Source organism: Babylonia areolata, chromosome 23 (genome assembly GCF_041734735.1).
Source record: "Babylonia areolata isolate BAREFJ2019XMU chromosome 23, ASM4173473v1, whole genome shotgun sequence".
Lineage (NCBI taxonomy): Eukaryota > Metazoa > Mollusca > Gastropoda > Neogastropoda > Buccinidae > Babylonia > Babylonia areolata.
In genome coordinates this window covers 25,781,000-25,800,309 of record NC_134898.1, presented here as the reverse complement: position 1 = coordinate 25,800,309, position 19,310 = coordinate 25,781,000, and the positions used below count along the sequence as shown (strand labels likewise).

At 44.8% G+C, this 19,310-nt stretch overlaps 1 protein-coding gene across 1 annotated transcript; it reads left to right on the top strand.

Annotated features, from left to right (window-relative positions):
* The first annotated feature begins 45 nt into the window (after positions 1–45).
* LOC143297620 (digestive cysteine proteinase 2-like) lies at positions 46–19,260 on the top strand. The gene is made up of 8 exons (XM_076610037.1): positions 46–207; positions 2,147–2,357; positions 4,361–4,503; positions 4,997–5,203; positions 6,661–6,852; positions 9,955–10,120; positions 10,964–11,063; positions 16,463–19,260. Exons 2-8 carry the CDS (start codon positions 2,153–2,155, stop codon positions 16,560–16,562), a joined length of 1,113 nt encoding a protein of 370 aa, XP_076466152.1. The 5' UTR covers positions 46–207; positions 2,147–2,152; the 3' UTR covers positions 16,563–19,260.
* Positions 19,261–19,310: the final 50 nt, after the last annotated feature.

Genomic DNA, 19,310 nt, shown 5'->3' with positions numbered 1-19,310 from the left:
AGTGTTATAGCTTCCTGGTTGTCACAAGCCTTAAATAAACGAACAGACCCACTATTGAGCAGAGGCCAAGCAAGGCGTGGACGTCAGACCACAGTGCACTTCTGTCGGCTGCTTCAACTTCGGGTCGTGTAGACAGCAACAAAGAGTTTTGGGGAGCCAGAGTACTGATTAACACTAAATTATCACAACTTCTGATTCACTTGCTTGGTAAGTGTTTGAAACTGCACAGAGAGAGAGAGAGAGAGAGTGTGTGAGTGTGTGTGTGTGTGTGTGTGTGTGGACGCGTGTGTGTGCGCGTATTGCTGATTCTGTGTGATGGACAATTCCGAGGATAATGTATCATAGATAATACTCCGATCATAACGCAAGATGTCAACAATGTCTTGTTTCCACTTCCATTTCATTAGCGCCCTTTCTACTACTACTGTGATACAAAGAAGAAATGCCTTTGCTGAACATGTCACTGATACAATTTCTAAAAAACCGATTTTCCATTTAGACGCTCAAGTTGGAACGGTTTATTGGTGATGTTCACAGTTCTTCCTCTGTACTCTTTCCATTAGTTTCGTTTCGAAGATGAAAAAAAACACCTGGTAAACTGGTTTAAATCACATTGTAAAATAATATATACTCTACATTTCTTCCCCTCTCGAACGCTGTAATTTTTTTTGAAAGGCCAGTAAGAGTGGAGGGGAAGAAATGAAGGGTAGGTATATATAGCTACCATTCTTACAGACCAGTGTACAGCTTTTTTCCGTCTTCGAAACTAAAGAGTACAGGGGATCACATATGGATATTACGGGTTTATTTAAAATGTTGACTGTTTGCTCCTTGTAAGCTCACGATTTCTCGCACATTCCCACTATTTCTTTCAAAGTGAGAGAAATCGTGGGCTATCACTCCATGTTATCATCGTCCATTCCTGAAACTTGGGCGAGATGAAATCAGTGTTCGTTGTTCCCCCCTGACAAGCAGATGTCAAGGACAAACCACCAGGAAGAGACGCGGAAAGGAGTGAATTTTGACAATATTGTTATCTTGCTCGGTCCCTGTCTGTCAGTGTCTGTGCATGTGTTAGTGTGTGTGTGATGGTGTGTGTGTGTGTGTGTGTTCGTTGGTGTGTGTGTGTGCCTGTGTGTGTCCGCGTGTGTGTGTGCGTGTATGTGCGTGTGTGTATGCGCGTGTGTGTGTGCGTGCGTATCAGTGCGCGCGCGTAGCAGTAACATCTTAAGTTTTAACTGTCTCGTGGAACTACAGTTCACCGCAAGTGATTACACGGAGGTAAAACAAACTCTAGTCAGCGTTAACACAAAAACCAGAAGTTACTGATAAAAAAAAATTCCATTCCACTATGTGTGTGTGTGCGTGTGTGTGTACGTGAGTGTGTGCGTGAGTGTGTGCGTGTGTGTGTACGTGAGTGTGCGCGCGCGCGCGCGTGTGTGTGTGTGTGTGTGTGTTGCTTCTGCATAGTTATTTAGTGTGCGAGTGCCAGAGTGGGTGGGTGATTGTTATCTCTCATGGCCCTACCTTCACACCACGCTATATTTCAATAAATCAAACCTTTCACCATAATAAATATGACTTTTCTTTCTTCAAAGATGTGGTCGCTTCTCTTGGTTTATCCACTCTGCACTTTTTCAATGAGACCGTCTTCAGGTGTGATGGCCACTCAGTGTTACCGTATTCCAACTGAAGTAAAGCATGTGTCTGGTATATTTTGATAAGGATATTATTCAAATAATTTAAGTCCCTGAATTACGGTCCTTACAGGTGGTTATTTCATGTAAAACAGCAAAAATGAAAATAAAAATCAAAGCTGAAGTGGAGACCAGCTTCTACTTTCAAGCTATCCTTGCGACACAAAAGTCAATGGTGGTTAATAGTTAGTGCCGATTCTTTTAACACTGATAAATCTGGTGTCACATACTTTCCACTACGAGAAACGAGGTTACATGAAGAAATCTGCTCCTTTCGAAATTTGTAATCAAATTTTCTAACGTTTTTCTTTCTTTCTTGTAAGTACGAAGTACGTCACTTTGCACTAAAATGGATGGCTCAGACGCACATTGTCAACAGACAGGAACCCGAAATACCAAAGCCAATCCAGAGAACAAAAAATAAAATAAAATAAAATAAATTTTGCAAGCTCACCATGGGGGTTCCGCCAACCGTCCTCCACTTCTCCACCCCTGTCCTGCTGGTGGCCGCCATGACTGCTGTCGTCACGTCATCTGGACAGGGAGACAAACCTCTGTTCGAGGGTGCCGCCGACCACGAGTTGTCTGCGGCTGCCATGAATGTCCGAGTCGATTTCCAGCCGTACGAGAGGACCTGGAACATGTTCAAGAAAACGTTCGGTATGTGATTGTTAAGGTGTCGCGCGCGAGTGTGTGTGTACGCGCGCGTGATTGTGTGTGTGTGTGTCCATGTGCATGCGTACAGAGTGTGCGCCCGTACATGCGCGCGCGCAAGCATGTGTGCGTGCGGACGTGTGACCCTGTTGGTTGTTATGTGTATGCCTGTCTTTCAAATACTATAAAAGGGAGCAAATTTCCTGACCACCAGAAATAGTGGTCAGAGACAACACCGATACAGAACCGATTAAAACACATTCAGCGCAACGCCTGAACAATGCTCGGGTGTTTCAACAGAACAGTATCCTACATGTGCACAAACTGCAAGTAAAACGAAATATGGAATGCACTACCAGTTGAAACTAAACTTGCATGGAATATTAACTCTTTCCATACGAACGGCGAAAAAGACGACGTTAACAGCGTTTCACCCCAATTACCATCATCAAAATATTGAAAGCAGATGGCTCTTATACTGAAGAGGTGAATGTTGACAAAGAATACTACAATTCTGACGACGGAAGCTAAAGGTTGGGTTAGTCAGACACCCACTGGACATCCGAGGGGTCTGTGTAGAGGAGAAGAGAGGACTGGCCGTACCGAGTGAGTTAATGTGTTTAAAAATCGCTTTGATATGAACACTAAATTAAAAGTTTTTATTTTACTTTGACAAATGAATTACAGTTAATGAATGAGGCAGCGAAATAGCGTATGCGTATCCCACAAATAAGGAAAAAGAGACATACTGAAGGGAACATTAAAAAAACAAACAAAAAAAGCGGTAAGGCCCAGGCAGACAACCTGCCAATCCCTACACTACTACTGAACTACTACAACTACTAACAAAACAGCATACACAGACACGACACCTACCTCAGCGCGATGTTCAAAGAGAAAGTGTGGTGTGAAAAACAATTCAAAAATGGTCAGAACACAGACCGCTGTCAACATCACAGCCACACACACACACCACACACCACACACACACACACACACAGCACTGACGCTTCTCTTCTCCTCACACCTCTCACTATCCTGTGCCCCAACGTGCGACAGCGACAGTGAGTAAGAGCTTCATGAGAACAGTCAAGCACTGCACGTGTATCGCGCTGCCAGTCTTTTGACAGGAGACGGAGGTGATGTACAGTTGTATGCAAAAGTCCGCACCGTGTAAATATTTATCATTTCAAGGAAAAAGAATACATGACACAAGTGAAGCGGATTCGAAAAAAAAAATTGAAAAATGAAAAAAAAAAAAATTCATATATAATTTATAGTATATCATTATCAGCTTCATAAATTATTCCACCTATTTTACCGACAATTTTTTGCGCATGTATGAAATGATATTACCATCTGTAGATGTAACCCATTTTCAGTAGATTTCGAATCTTATTATTCTGTGCGTTATTTTACTCAGTTTTGACGCTAATTCCATCACTAAACTAACGTGTCACTATCTTGCTTTTTTTTTCTATTTTCGTCCAACAAACTCTGGAAATGTAAACAATAGGTGCAATAATTCAGGATGCTAAAATTGGACTCGATTACACGCAACATGTCATTTCTCAGGTAAAGTCGCACTTAAGCATCCTAAACTCAAGAATTTAGGATGCTAAAGTAATATTCATTCCGTCCCACTTCAGAATATTACCAATTTCTCAAAAGCCTTCATGCGAAACATTCGAAATTTTTTGTTTAAAATGGTCCCAGAATTTAGAACGCAGAACCAATGACAACCGACCACATCCTTCAAGACTGTACGATGCATGCAGCATCCAGGAGGAAGTACTGGCCAACACCGACAGCAGTGGAAGCCAAACTGTACGGCACCCTGGAGGAGCTGCGACGAACGGCAGCCTTCATCGAGGACGCCGGGCTGCTCATCTAACGGGAGGCGAACGAGGAAGAAGAAGAAGAAGAATGCAGAAATAGAATGTTACTCTTTTATGAACCCTGTCTTGATTAATGTTGACCGTGTACATACACGTGGTTTTGGTTTGCAGGACGTCGGTACGAGAGTGAAGCAGAGCACACACACAGGTACCTCGCTTTCCTGGACAACGTCAGGGTAATGGAACAGCACAATGCTCGGTTCCGAAACGGAACCACCACCTTCTGGATGGGAATCAATCAGTTTGCGGACAAAGTAAGACCTCTCTCTCCCTCTCTTTCCGTGTGTGTGTGTGCGTGTGTGTGTGTGTGTGTGTGTGTGTGTGTGTGTTTCTGCCTGTCTGTATAATTATGTAATCCTACTTCCTTGCCTGTCTATCCACTCGGCTGTCTGCCTATCTTTTTGCCGCTCTGGCGTCCCTGAATCTGCTTAAAAAGTGTGCCCACTCACCTACCTACCTACCTACCTTCCTACCTACAGACATACAGACATACCTACATACTTATCCACCTCCCTACCTTCCTACCTACCAACCCACCTACCTACGTACCTACCCACCTTTCTATCTACCTACCTACCAACCCACCCACCAACGTACCCATGCGATTCACTGACAGACTTATAACCAACCCACTGACCGACCGACCAGCCTACCTAGTCATCTCCCCCTCCCCCCCCCCGCCCCCCAGCCACCCTCCACCGCCCCCCGCCCCCGCCCCACGACAGTGCTGCGCTGTGTCTGTTTCAGACTGTGGAGGAATACCGAGCCTTCAGCAAAGGACTAGCACCCAGCAACATGTCTCAGCCATGGGGTACCCTGAAGTGCTCGCCCTTTGTGCCACCTCCGATCGCCGACGACGACGCGGCCTCCGACACTGTGGACTGGAGGAAGAAAGGTTACGTCACTGAGGTCAAGAACCAGGAGAAGTGTGGCTCCTGCTGGGCTTTCAGCACGGTCAGTGTGTGTGTGTGTGGGTGTGTGTGTGTGTGGTGTGTGTGTGTGTGTGTGAGAAGAGAGGATTTAGACTCCAAGCGTATGTGAATCCAGAAATAGACACACAAAAAATCAAGGCTTTCCAGAGAAAAAGAATATATATGATTATATATATATATATATATATATATCTGTGTGTGTGTGTGTGTGTGTGTGTGTGTGTGTGTGTGTGTGTGTGTGTGTGGGTGTGTGTGTGTGAATGGACCGGCAAGGCAGAAACCAAGAAAGGAAGAAACGACAGACCGAGAAGGTTAAAAGCTGTAAACTGCTTCTTCGTTCATGGGCCGCAACTCCCATGTTCACTCGTATGTACACGAGTGGGCTTTTACGTGTATGACCGTTTTTACCCTGCCATGTAGGCAGCCATACTCCGTTTTCGGGGGTGTGCATGCAGGGTATGTTCATGTTTCCATAACCCCCAGGATTACAGGATCTTTAACATGCGTATTTGATCTTCTGCGTGCGTATACAACACACGAAGGGGGTTCAGGCACCAGGAGGTCTGTACATGTATGTTGACCTGGGAGACCGGGAAAATTTCCACCCTTTTACCCACCAGGCGCCGTCTGTAAATAAGAATAGCGATAGAAAAGAAGAAACTTCTAGGATAAAAAGGTGAGGATACTGTTGTTGTTTTTTGTTTGTTTGTTGTTTTTGTGTGTGATTTTTGTGGGGTTTTTTTGTTTTTTGTTGCTGTTGTTTTTAAATAGCCTCCAGTATCCCCACAGGTGGTGCCGTTTGGTTGTAACTGGTGCGGTCAATATTCACTTAAGATTTTCACGTGTTTGTCGGAGCCGAAAGAGGGACAGGCATCAGACTTTGTATGGATTTTTCTTCTTCTTCTTCTTCTTCTTCTTCTTCTTCTTTCTTCTTCTTCTTCTTCTTCGTCTTCGTCTTCGTCTTCTTCTTCGTTTTCTTCTTCTCATTAATGTTGTTATTATCATTATCGTTATCATTATCATCATCATCATCACCATTGTCATTATCATATGCAGTAACATTTGTAGCAGTAGTAGTAGTAGCAGCAGCAGTAGTAGTAGTAGTAGCAGCAGCAGCAGCAGCAGTAGTAGCAGTAGTGGTAGTAGTGCTATACTACTACTTCTGTTATTATTTTCGCTATCATCCTAGTCATTAACATCATCGTTATCATTATCGTCGCCATTATTGTTGTTGTTGCTGCTGCTGTTGTTGCCGTTCATGATGATAATGTTGTTGCTGTCGTCGTTGTTGTTATGTTATAAGTCATCATCTTCCTCCTCCTCCCCATCATCATCCTCATCATCATTCTCATCCTCATCATCATCATCATCATCATCACCATCCTCATCATCATTCTCATCCTCATCATCCTCATCCTCGTCATCATCATCATCATCATCATCATCGTCGTCGTCGTCGTAACCATCTGCATTCAACAGACGGGGTCGCTAGAGGGGCAGCACTTCAGGAAGACGGGACGCCTGGTGTCCCTGTCGGAGCAGCAGCTGGTGGACTGTGCAGGGACCTTCGGCCCCAAAGGATGCCGGGGCGGCAACGAGCCGTCCGCTTACGCCTACATCCACAGCGCCGGCGGCATCAACAGCGAGGTCGACTACCCGTATGAGGCACAGGTGAGACAGCTAGGATTGACAACCTAGCTACCTATAGCTACTTACCTGTCTGCCAGCCTACCTACCGGTCTACCTACCTACCTACCTACCAACCTACCTTCCGAACCTACCTACCTACCCGACTATCTACCTATTTACCAGCCCACTTACCTGCATGCTTACCTTCCCACCTACCTATCTACCTACCTACCCAACTATCTACCTACTAACCTACCTACCTGCCTACCTTACTACCCACGTGCCTTCCTACCCTAATACCAGCCTACGTACCTACCTGCCTACCTACCTACAACTGGGATCGACAACCTTCATGAGGTGAAGGAAGGAAGGAATTTTTGTTTAATGTCCCGTCACACATATCGGTGATTGAAGACATTTTGTAAAAGTATTTATGAATACATCTGAGTATTATCGGTTAGAAGGGGTGGGAGATGTGGATGAATGGAGGGTTGGGGGAAACTGGGCAAATGAGGGTAAAAATGTGGGTGAAATTTGAAAGAAAAACAAAACAAACAAACAAACAAAAAAACCCTCTAAATATAGTTACAGGAAATTACTTAAAGGACTTCGTAAAAGAGAAGTCGTTAAACTGACAAGCGAAACAACTGATAATGAGGTGAGAAAAACGAGATTGACTACTCATATGGGGCACTGGTGAGACAACTTCAGCAGTCGCTGGTCCCGAGCCTTGGTTTGGTCTTTGGGACAGATCACTGCTGAGCACATCACCACCATTCCTCATTTCTGGCGGTCGTGCAATAGGGCCTGAGTTTCGGCAAGGCTCCTCTCTGTCCACTCAGTGATGTTTGCCCATTTCTTTCGCTGTCTGCCTCGTCCGCTTTTCCCCTGCACTGCTCCGTAAAGGACGGCCTTGGAAGAGATCTGTCGGATCTTGTCACGTGGCGACGATACCATCTCATTTTCCCTTTTTTTTCCTTTTTTTCCCTTCCCCCATTTTTACAAAACCGGCCTTTTTTTTTTTGGGCAAAAAAGGGGGAACCAAAAAAAAAATAAAAATTTTTTTATGTTTTTGGGTTTTTATTTGTTCTTGAACATCCTTTTTTATTGCTTTTTTTTCCCCTGAAAGATGTCTTTAACTCTTGGAGACTGTTAAATATGCATTGTTTTACTGTGGGGCAAATATGGACATATTTAAAAAATTTAACACATTTTTCCCAAACAAAGACATACAAAAAAATTATCATAAAAGTTACCATTTCTTCAAAAATTTTTTTAAAAACTTTTTTTCTCTTTAAATGGGGCTAAAATTTTTTAATTTTTTTAAATTATGTCACTAAAATACTGAAAAAAAAAAAAAAAAGGGGAAAAATAGAAATAAAAACCGGTTTTCCCAAAACAAACCCCATTTCAAAAAAAATCTTTTCACCCAACAAAGTAGCATAAAAAATGGTTTTTTTCAAACAGTAAGGTTCCCTGATTCTCATGAATCAGTTTGAAGTCAAATGTTGCACCACAAACTGTTAAAAAGATAGTCGATCACAACACTGGTTGGTTATGTACAGATCGACCTCTCGCCCAGTCCATAAAAGCCTAGGAAGAAAAAAAGAAAGAAAAAAAAGCTTCTCACGCAGTTAACGGTCAAGGGGAAATAACTCAGTTTTTCTTAGACTGATCCCTCAAGACAGCCTGATTAGTTTCCCTTTAATTGAACACTGCTGAGTGTATGAAAAAAAAGTTCCGCGATCCGCCGAATCCTGCACTACGGCACGTCATTCTGAGCGGGCAGAGCACCGGCGCCGAAGCGTCGGCGCATCTCCAAAGAGTTAAGAATGAAAGAATTGCCAATAAAGATTGCTTGCTGAATCACGGAAATGTTTTTGTTCAATTTTGACGCAAGTTGTCAAGTTTCTGGCCTTGACAACATACCTTGTACTTGCTCAATGATGAGTAAAACCTACAAGCATGAGACTTTGCATGATTGTTTTATAACATGTTATTGAAGTTTTGTCGCGAGTATGTATGAAAATATTTTCTGGGTTTTAATTCATAGCGGTTCCAATTGTTTTACCCATTATAAATTTTGAGGATTTCTCAATACCCAAAATTGCAAAAATTCATTAAAAAATACAATAATTGAAGAATCAACACAATCTCATATGAAAATGAAGATAATGTCATTGTGTATCAAGTCCACATAACAAACAATGTTTGCATGCACCATATAGACCACAAACCTGATTTCTTTGACACGTTGTTTGGTGACCATTTTGATTTGTTTCCATAGCAACCAGTATTCACAGAAACCAAATATAACTTTTTATGTGATCCACAACTGATGATACACCTAGTAGACAAAACAAGAGATATTGTTGGAGAGAAAAAAAAGTCGTTATTTGACTGTAGTGTCTGGCCAAATAGAAACTGACTCCGGAGTCCTCTCTTCACAACTGGGTAAGTCTGGTGCTGCTGGCTGGCAGACTGGTGGGTGGGGTGACTGGTGGACTGGTTGTTGGCAGTCTGCTTGGTGGGTGAGTGGTTTGCTGGATGTGTTGATTGGCGGGTTGATTAGTTGGTTGGTCGGCCGGTCGGTTGTTTGGCTGGTGAGTTATTTGTGAGCTGTTGAGTAGTCTTTTGAGCTACAGATGAGTTGAAGTCTTCACAGCCATGGAATAATCAATATTATGGTTTGAATGGCTGGTATAGGTGAGCGAGATGGCGGCTTCGTTTATTGGGGCAGGGGTGAGAATAATGAATCGATGTCCTCACAATTTTACGGGTCTTCTTCTTTCTTTCCCCCCTCTCGCCCTTTCTCCCAAGTTTGACTGAAAAAATCAAACTGAGCATCTAGTCATTCAGATGAGACGATAAACCGAGGTCCTGTGTGCAGCATGCGCTTGGCGCACTGAAAAAGAACCCTTGGCAACAAAAAGGTTGTCCTCTGGCAAATTTCTCTCGAAGAAATCCACTTCTGATAGGTACACACTATACATGCAAGCACTTAAGGCCTGACTAAGCGTGTTGGGTTACACTGCTGGTCAGGCATCTATCTGTCTAGAAGATGTGGTGTAGAGTGTATGGATTTATCCGAACGTAGTGACGCATCCTTGACAAACTGAAACCGAAACTGTCCCTCCTCCACAGCAAGGCAAGTGTCGCTTTGCCAAGGACAAGATAGCGGCTACTCTTCAGGGTTGTCGGGTCCTCCCCTCGGGCAACGAGAAGACGCTTCAGTCCGCATTGGGCAGTCAGGGGCCTATCTCCGTCAACGTTGATGCCACCCCTGACTCCTTTCGATTCTATGCTGGAGGTAAGTCTTTTTGTGTTATGTTGATAGTCGTTTCATGTTGTATTGTATTGTATCGTATTGTATTGTATTGGCCGCTAGTACACATAATCATGTAGAATGTCGCTTTCCGTGAGTTTTGTGTTGTGTTGTGTTGTGCTGTGCTGTGTTGTGTTGTGCTGTGTTGTGTTGCCCGGTCGCACGCATTATCATGAAGGAACACACACACACACACACACACACACACACACACACACACACACACACACACACACACACACATACGGTCACTCACACACACACTGCAGGCACGCGCGCGTACACACACGTAAACACACACACACACACACACCACACACACACACACACACACACACACACACACACACACACACACACACGGTCACTCACACACACACTGCAGGCACGCGCGCGTACACACACGTAAACACACACACACACACACACACACACACACACACACACACACACACACACACATATATACATACACACACGCGCGCGCGCCACGCACGCACCCACGCACATTCACACACACACACCGGCGCACACACACACACACATACGGTCACTCACACACACACTGCAGGCACGCGCGCGTACACACAGACACAGACACACACACACACACACACGCACGCACGCACATTCACACACACACATCGGCGCACACACACACACACACTTGAACATTCACACACACACTTGATCACTACACACACACACACACACACACACACACACACACACACACACACACCACCACACACTTGAACACACACACACACACACACACACACACACACAACACACACACACACACACAAAAGCCCCCCTGGCTTACAGGTGTGTACGAGGATCCAAAGTGTCGCAACAATCCAAAAAGCCTGGGACATGCCGTGCTGTCAGGGGGGGCCGACAAGAAGGGTTTTGGATCCAAAACAGGGCGTTCTTCTCTCTTCCCCTCCTCCTCCCCCCTCTCTCTTCTCTCTCTCTCGTCCTCTCCCTCCCTCTCTTTTTCCCTTTCCCCTCTGCCCTCCCTCCCTTCTTTTCCCCCTCTCTCTCTCTCTCTCCCTTTTTTCCCCCTATCTTTTCCTCTCCCCCTCTCTCCCCCTTCTTTCCTCCCCTCTCCCCCTTTTTCTCTCTCTCCTTTCTCCCTCGGCCTTTTCCCTTTCTTTCCCCTTTTTTTCTCTCTTGTTCTTTTTTCTTTTCCCCTCCTTTCCGTTTAAAAAATTCTTTCTCCTCTCTTCCTCTCTTTCCCCTTCTGTCTTCCCCCCCCCTTTTTTCTCTATCTTCTCCTCTTCTTTCTCTCTCTTCTCTTTTCTTCTTCTCCCTCCCTTTCCCTCTCTCTCCCCTTTTTTCCTCTCTCTCTTTTCCTCTCCCCCTGTCCTTCTCTCCCTTTCTCTCTCTTCTCTCTCTCTCTCTACCTCCTCTTCTACCTCTCTCTCTCTCTCTCCTGCTTCTCCTCTCCCTTTCTCTCTCTCTCTGTCTCTCTCCTCCTCCCCTCGCTCTCTCTCTCTCTCATCTCTCCTCTCCCTTTCTCCTCTCTCTCTGTCTCTCTCCTCTCCCCTTTCTCTCTCTCCTCTGTCTCCTCCTCTCCCTCTCTCTCTCTTCTGTCTCTCTCTCTCCCTTCTCTCTCTCTATCTCTCTCCCTTTCCCTCTCTCTCCCTTTCTCTCTCTCCCCTTTCTCTCTCTCTCTCTCTATCCCTCCCCTTTCTACTCCTCTCTCCTGTCCCTCTCTCTCTCCTCCTTCTCCCTCTGTCTCTCTCCTCTCCTTTCCTCTCCTCTCTCTCTCCTGTCTCTCTCTCTCTCTCTCTCTCCGTCTCTCTCTCTCTTCACTGATGGCTGCAGAAAACAAAATAACAGTGATGAATGCTGCTAACTTTGTGCACAAAGCTGTAGACATTAGGAGGAAGCAGAATTTATATTTTTGATTCCTACTTTATACGCATTGTTTACTCCACTTGTAAAGGGGCAATGCCTATACAATTAAACCATCTCTCTCTCTCTCTCTCTCTCTCTCTCTCTCTCTCTCTCTCACACACACACACACACACACACACACACACACACACACACACACACACACACACACCTGTCTCACACAGAGCTGAAGCACCAGAACCACCAGGTGACTGTGAAGATCGACATCCGTCATATGTATGTCTGTCCGTATTGTCTCAAGAAATATCATTTCATTGCCAACAATTATTGTCTGTTGCATGTTTTCCACGAAACTTTTCATTTCCCGTATCCCTGTATAATGACCGCAAAAGAAAGAGGTTGATGAATGATTGTAGGATTTGTGGAACTAGTGGCTGAGAGAAGAGGATTTACAATATATATATATATATTCTAAAAACAAAAAAGAAATAAAGGACAAAAAAAGACTGTGGTGGCATGTGGTATAAGAAAGAATAGGGTGATGATCATTGTCCTCTTCACCAGTAGTAGTTGCAGGTGTAGCAAGAGTAGTCATAATGGCAGAACAGCAATAATCATGGTTTCAACAGTGGCAGTATTCGTGGAAATAGCAGCATCAGTAGCCTTGGTCTAGCAGTGCAAAGTAGTAGTATAACTGCAACAGCGAAAAAAAAAAGTATTATCAGTAGCAGTGGATCGAAGCAGTAGCAGTTGTAGTTGTTATTGTAGTAGCAGCAGCAGCAGCAATAGTCACAATGAAAAGTGTAAGCAGCAGCAGCAGGAAAAAGTAGCATCAGCAGTGATACAAATAGATCAGTTTTCCCCTGTGGAAGCTGTTATATTTTATGTCGCCATCGTTAAGGTGACAATTTATGTAAAGACAACGGTAGTGCGTATTACTTACTGAATCTTGTAGTAAGGTCCAGAACATTCCATAAAATGTGCACCCCATTGACTATTGCCACATGGAACGTGCGTACGCTTCTGGACAGAGGCGACTCGGACAGACCACAGAGACGCACAGCACTCATTGCGAGTGAACTAGCCAGGTACAACATCGACATCGCTGCCTTAAGTGAGACCAGACTGGCAGAAGAAGGCGAACTCTGTGTGCGAGGCGCAGGCTGCGCCTTCTTTTGGAGTGGTCGCGGACCTGAAAAGGGACGTGAGGCTGGAGTTGGCTTTGCAGTGAAGACAACCCTCGTTGGCAAGCTGGCTGGTCCCCAGAAAGGAGTGAACGATCACCTGATGACGATGAAACTCCCTTTATGCAACGGAAAGAAGTTTACCACCATTGTCAGTGCCTACGCGCCCACCATGACCAATCCGGATGAGATCAAGGACAAGTTCTACGAGGACCTGAACGCTGTCATCACCACTGTTCCCAACGCAGACAAGCTCATCATTCTTGATGACTTTAACGCGAGAGCTGGCTGTGACAGCACCTCCTGGGAAGGCGTGATTGGGAAGCATGGGGTTGGCAACTGTAACAGCAATGGTCAACTACTTCTCCAGACATGTGCCGAGCACGACCTTCTTATCACAAACACCGTCTTCTGCCTCCCTACCCGTAACAGGACGTCATGGATGCATCCTCGCTCTGGGCATTGGCATCTCATCGACTTTGTCATCGTCAGGAAGAGGGACAGGCAGGACGTACGAGTCACGAGGGCCATGTGCGGCGCCGAGTGCTGGACAGACCACCGCCTTATCGTCTCCAAACTCAACCTCCGCATCCAGCCCAAGAGACGGCCTCAGGGCATGAAAGCACCCAAACGCCTGAATGTCAACAAGCTGGAGCTAGGCAACATCAAGCAGAGCTTTGCTGACACCCTGGAGGAACGCCTTGAGTCCACCGTGCTGGACAACCAGAATGTAGAGGCAGCATGGGGCGCACTGCATGAGACGGTGTACAACACTGCCTTCTGCCAGGAAGCACAAAGACTGGTCTGATGAGAACTGCACTGAGATCAAGCAGCTGCTGGAAGACAAACGCCAAGCCTACAGAGTCCACATTGAAGATCCCAAGTCACAGTCAAAGAAAGACATACTGAAGAGCGCACGCAGCACCATCCAGCTGAAGCTGCGGCAGATGCAGGATTCCTGGTTGAGCAACAAAGCTGATGAGATCCAGGGCTTTGCAGACAGGAACGACATGAAGAACTTCTATAACGGCATGAAAGAAGTCTACGGTCCCACCACCTCCGGATCTGCTCCACTCCTCAGTGCTGATGGTTCTACCCTATCACTGACAAGGACGGGATCCTTGAGAGATGGGCTGAACACTTTGACAGCGTACTGAACCGCCCTTCCACCATCAATGATGAAGCCATCGACCGACTCCCCCAGGTGCCAGTCAGTGAGTCGTTGGATGCCATTCCAACTCTGAAGGAGACCCAGACAGCTATCCGTCTGCTATCCAATGGCAAAGCCCCTGGCTCAGACTCCATTCCAGCTGAGGTCTACAAAGAAGGTGGTATGGCGCTGACTGAGAAGCTTCATCAGCTATTCCAGCTCATATGGCAGCATGAGGCAGTCCCACATTACTTCAAAGACGCTTACATCATACACCTGTACAAGCGCAAAGGAAATCGTCAGGCCTGTGACAACCATCGTGGAATATCCCTGCTGTCCGTCGCAGGCAAGACTCTGGCCAGAGTGCTACTCAACCGTCTCATAGCACACCTTGAGCAAGGTCTCCTACCAGAGAGCCAGTGTGGCTTCCGGAAAGAACGCGGGACTGTCGACATGGTGTTGCTGTCAGGCAGCTCCAGGAGAAGTGTCAGGAACAGAACGCCGACCTTTACTCCACTTATGTCGATCTGACCAAGGCCTTCGATACTGTTAGCAGAGATGGCCTTTGGAGAATCATGGCGAAGTACGGATGTCCCAGAAAGTTCATCACCATCATACGGCAATAACACGATGGGATGCTGGCCCGAGTCCAAGATAACGGAGAGACTTCAGAACCATTCCCTGTCTCCAACGGAGTCCAGCAAGGGTGTGTTCTTGCCCCCACCCTGTTCAGTCTCATGTTTTCAGCCATGCTGACAGATGCCTTCAGAGACGCTGACGTAGGCATTGGCATCAGGTACCACACAGATGGCTCACTCTTCAACCTCAGGAGGCTTCAAGCAAAAACCAAGGTGAGGACAGACACCGTCAACGACTTCCTGTTTGCTGATGCTGCCTCCGAAGCTGACATGCAACACAGCGTCGATAAGTTCTCTGCTACCTGTGACAACTTTGGCCTCACAATCAGCACAAAGAAGACTGAGGTGATGCACCAGCCAGCTCCAGGAAAGCCTTACGTTGAACCAAACATCTTCATCAACGGGCAACGACTGAATGTGGTGGACAAGTTAACATACCTGGGCAGTACACTCTCTCGCACAGTTGTCATCGACGACGAGGTGAATGCCAGACTCGCCAGAGCCAGCGCTGCCTTCGGCAGACTCCATAAGAACGTTTAGAACAGGAGAGGCATCACACTGGAGACGAAGCTCAAAGTATACAAGGCCATAGTTCTCACCACACTGCTCTATGGATGTGAATCATGGACGGTCTACAAACGCCACGCCAAAAACCTGAACCACTTCCACACCACCAGCCTCAGAAAACTTCTCGGCATAAAGTTGCAAGAGAAGATACCTGACACAGAGGTGCTCACTCGTGCAAACTTGCCCAGCATCTACACCATCTTGATGCAGGCCCAGCTGCGCTGGGCAGGCCATGTAGTTCGCATGCCAGACCACCGGCTCCCCAAGAAACTGCTGTACGGCGAACTCCAACATGGCAAGCGCTCCCATGGAGGCCAAAAGAAGCGCTTCAAAGACACTCTGAAAGCTTCTCTGAAGGCCTTCAACATCAGCCACGACACATGGGAGCTGAATGCAATGGACAGACCAAAGTTACGTTCAGCTGTCCACAAAGGTGCCAAATCCTGTGAGGCCAACAGAATCGCTGCAGCAGAGCAACGCAGACAGGCCGGGAAAAGCAGTGCCAGCAAGTCCCCGACAGCCGCCACCATCCCCTGTCCACACTGCGTCAGAACCTTCCGGGCGCGGATTGGCCTGACCAGTCATCTGCGCACCCACAGAGCCCAACCCACCCACCCCCAGAATGACTAGATGGCCCTCGTCGATCCCGACGGACAAACCACAGTAGTAGTAGTAGTAGTAGTAGTAGTACAGGCAGTGTGTTTGCCCGCACGTACGTGTGCCTACGAGAGTACATTGTCTATGTATGTAGTGTACGCGCGTACGTATGTGTTTGTGTTGTGTGTGTGCGTGTGTGTGTGAGTGCGCGTGTATGTATCTGCACAGACACTACATATATTCATTTTTAACCCTTTCTTCAAAACATTCACGTATTGGGTCACTCTGTTCCTCTCTTCCATACTTGCTGTCTGTCTGTCTGTAGCTGGGGCAGCCGCTGGGGAATGCAGGGCTACATGCTGCTGGCCCGTAACCATGACAACATGTGCGGCGTCGCCACGGAAGCCAACTTCCCGGTCGTGTAAACCCTAGTCACGTGATTCCTTCGCAAGTGACTTTTTTTTTTCTTTTTTTTCTTTAATACCAACATCCAGTTCTATTTTTGGGGGTGTCACCAATTTCGTCCTCAAGGAGAAGAAAAATGTGCAAAACATTTCATTTATACATCCAAAGTTTTTGTTTGTTTTTGCTGTGCTGGGTGCTGTTTTCGCCTGCTTTTGAGGTCGAGATATATATGTTTATGATGCTGACTGACCTGTCCAATGCTTTTGATTGTGTGTGCATCAACTCATTCTCGTGCCATACTGCCCTGAGGTCATCACAGTACCACTGATGTCTTGCCCTGAAGGACATGCATATGGATATCTGTACAAATCAGAGAAAAGATTTTTTTTTTTTTTTTTTTTAAGGATTACATTTTGCAAAAACATTAGGTGTGAGGATCAGTGAATGTGCAGCGTGCTTTTTGTGGCATCACCAACTCCCGCTCCCCAGATTTTGTCTAAAAATACATAAGATGTGGTGATCTTCTTTGTATCAGCTTCAGTTTGTCAAAGACGTGTCAATGTGCAGCGTTCTGACAAATCCATACGCGCCACACCACATCTGCTAGGTGGATGCCTGACCAGCAGCTTAACTAAACGCGCTTGTCAGGCCTTGAGTGTTGTGGAATTAGCAAGAAAACTTTCGATATGCAATGGTAGCGAGAAAACTTTCGATATGCAATGGTAGCAAGAAAACTTTCGGTATGCAATGGTCATTTTTTTTTAATAAACAGTAACTTTTTGCAAAGCACAGACCTTCAGTTGATGTTTATGAAATACCGGTATGAACTAACTGAGTTACACACACATCTCAGTCACCAAAGACCAATCCAGTTGGGGATTCACTGCAATGCAAAACTGAAAAACAATTAGGGAAGAGAATGCTGCGTACAAAGTCAACCTTGTGTGTGTGTGTGTGTGTGTGTCTGAATGGAGATTTACGGAGAAGGAAATGGGAAGGTAACATGCTATTGTCATCACAGAATTCACTCATTTTATATTCATAATTATATTCAGTAGTTTGTACATGGATGGGTGGATACACGAATGCATGAATATATATGTATATTCACATATGTATCTGTTTGACTGTATGGGTTTAAGTACAGCATAAAAAATTCACACCTCTGACATTCAAAACAGAATTTATTTTTTTCAAACTTTTTCATGGTAATGCTGACAGAACAAATTAAGTTTTGACTCAGTACCTGTCTTTGGGAGCAAGACAAAACCACAGTAAAGTTGTTAACTCGTAAAACAGTGAATTTACACATACTATCATTTTCCTTTGGACGGAAACAAAACCCTTCTTGGCACAGCATCACATAGTTCACATGAAAACAAAGCACAGTTCATTCAAACCAATTGAGAAAATATGTACACCACAACAACGAACAATACACACACAACAAAAACAAACAATATCACAGAGTATCTTTCATTTTTCAGCAGTATTTCTTATGGAATGTGACAGGAAATGAGAGTAAATTAACTAAACAGCTGTTTAAGGAAATTATCAGTCATAAAAACAACAACCTATCAAACATAAATAACTTAAATATCCAGACAAACCAAATTCTAGTCTAATAAAATACCTCACACATCCAGAAACTCACCAAATACAATATATATATTAAAAAAAAAAGACATATCAGCAGTTTTTCCATGGATTTCACAATACTGTTTGATAAAACTGACAATGCCTTAATCTGTTCCAAAAGATAAATGCTAATGCTGTATGATCATTATAAAGATCATCATCAAGAAATGATAAAAATAATATATATCTGGATATATGGCAAGTAAATACAGAACTTTGGTAAATATGATTTCATCAGCAGTAAGTAGCAGGCCATTCTGTTGTATGCATGTAAAATATTGCTCACGGTAGTCAGAACGTCCCAATCATACTAAAGTCAGCACAGAAGAGTCAATATCATTATTTACATTAGCAACACATTAAGCTTGCCAAAAGACACAGTCACAGATTGTTCATTAGTTCTTTTGACAACACTTTCTATAAGTCACCCATGAATAGTTCTGACAACGTGATACAAAAATAGAATGAAACAGACGACAGACTTAGCAGGGGTGTCTTAGTACTGTGTTTTCCACAAAATCTGGCCAAACAGAGCAAACCAACAGGCATAGTTTGCATGAGTTTGAGATGGTGCAAAATATGACAAACTATTAATTTTATGGTGCAGAATATGACAAACTATATTTTTTTCAGCCAGTAGGTAAAATGCAGAATATTTCAAATTCCAGGATAAAACGTTTGAAATATACAAGTACTGATATATGTGGGGGGCCGGGGGGGGGGGGTTGTTTTCTTTTGTATTTGGTGTTTTCATTCCAATTCTCCCTGGACTTGAGACTTAATTTCTCTGATGTTGCTTTTTTTCTCTGGTGTTTAAACATGGAACATTGTGTCCCTTTGTTATTTCACAAGTTAGGCTGTCTTTTTACTGCCTTTGACACAGAATAATATTAGGTTTCACTTTCAATCTAACATCTGTGAATCAAACTATTCTGTTTGCACCTCTTTTTCACTTCTTAAAAATCACAAAATAACGTCTGTAAACAGTATCACACATATGTCTGGTCAAGTGCACATGGCAGAAGGTCTATCCAGAGAGAACACTGATTCAGAAAAAAATCGAATCATTGAATAAATAAATTTTTAAAAAACCCAGTCAGATAAACAAATGAAATAACTGTCATCCGAAA

Excerpts from the sequence above, each read along its gene's own strand:
- LOC143297620 (XM_076610037.1), top strand. The coding sequence starts at position 2,153 with ATGGGGGTTCCGCCAACCGTCCTCCACTTCTCCACCCCTGTCCTGCTG. Across the intron at positions 2,358-4,360 it reads CATGTTCAAGAAAACGTTCG|GACGTCGGTACGAGAGTGAA; the intron begins GTATGTGATTGT and ends TTTGGTTTGCAG. Across the intron at positions 6,853-9,954 it reads ACTACCCGTATGAGGCACAG|CAAGGCAAGTGTCGCTTTGC; the intron begins GTGAGACAGCTA and ends CCTCCTCCACAG.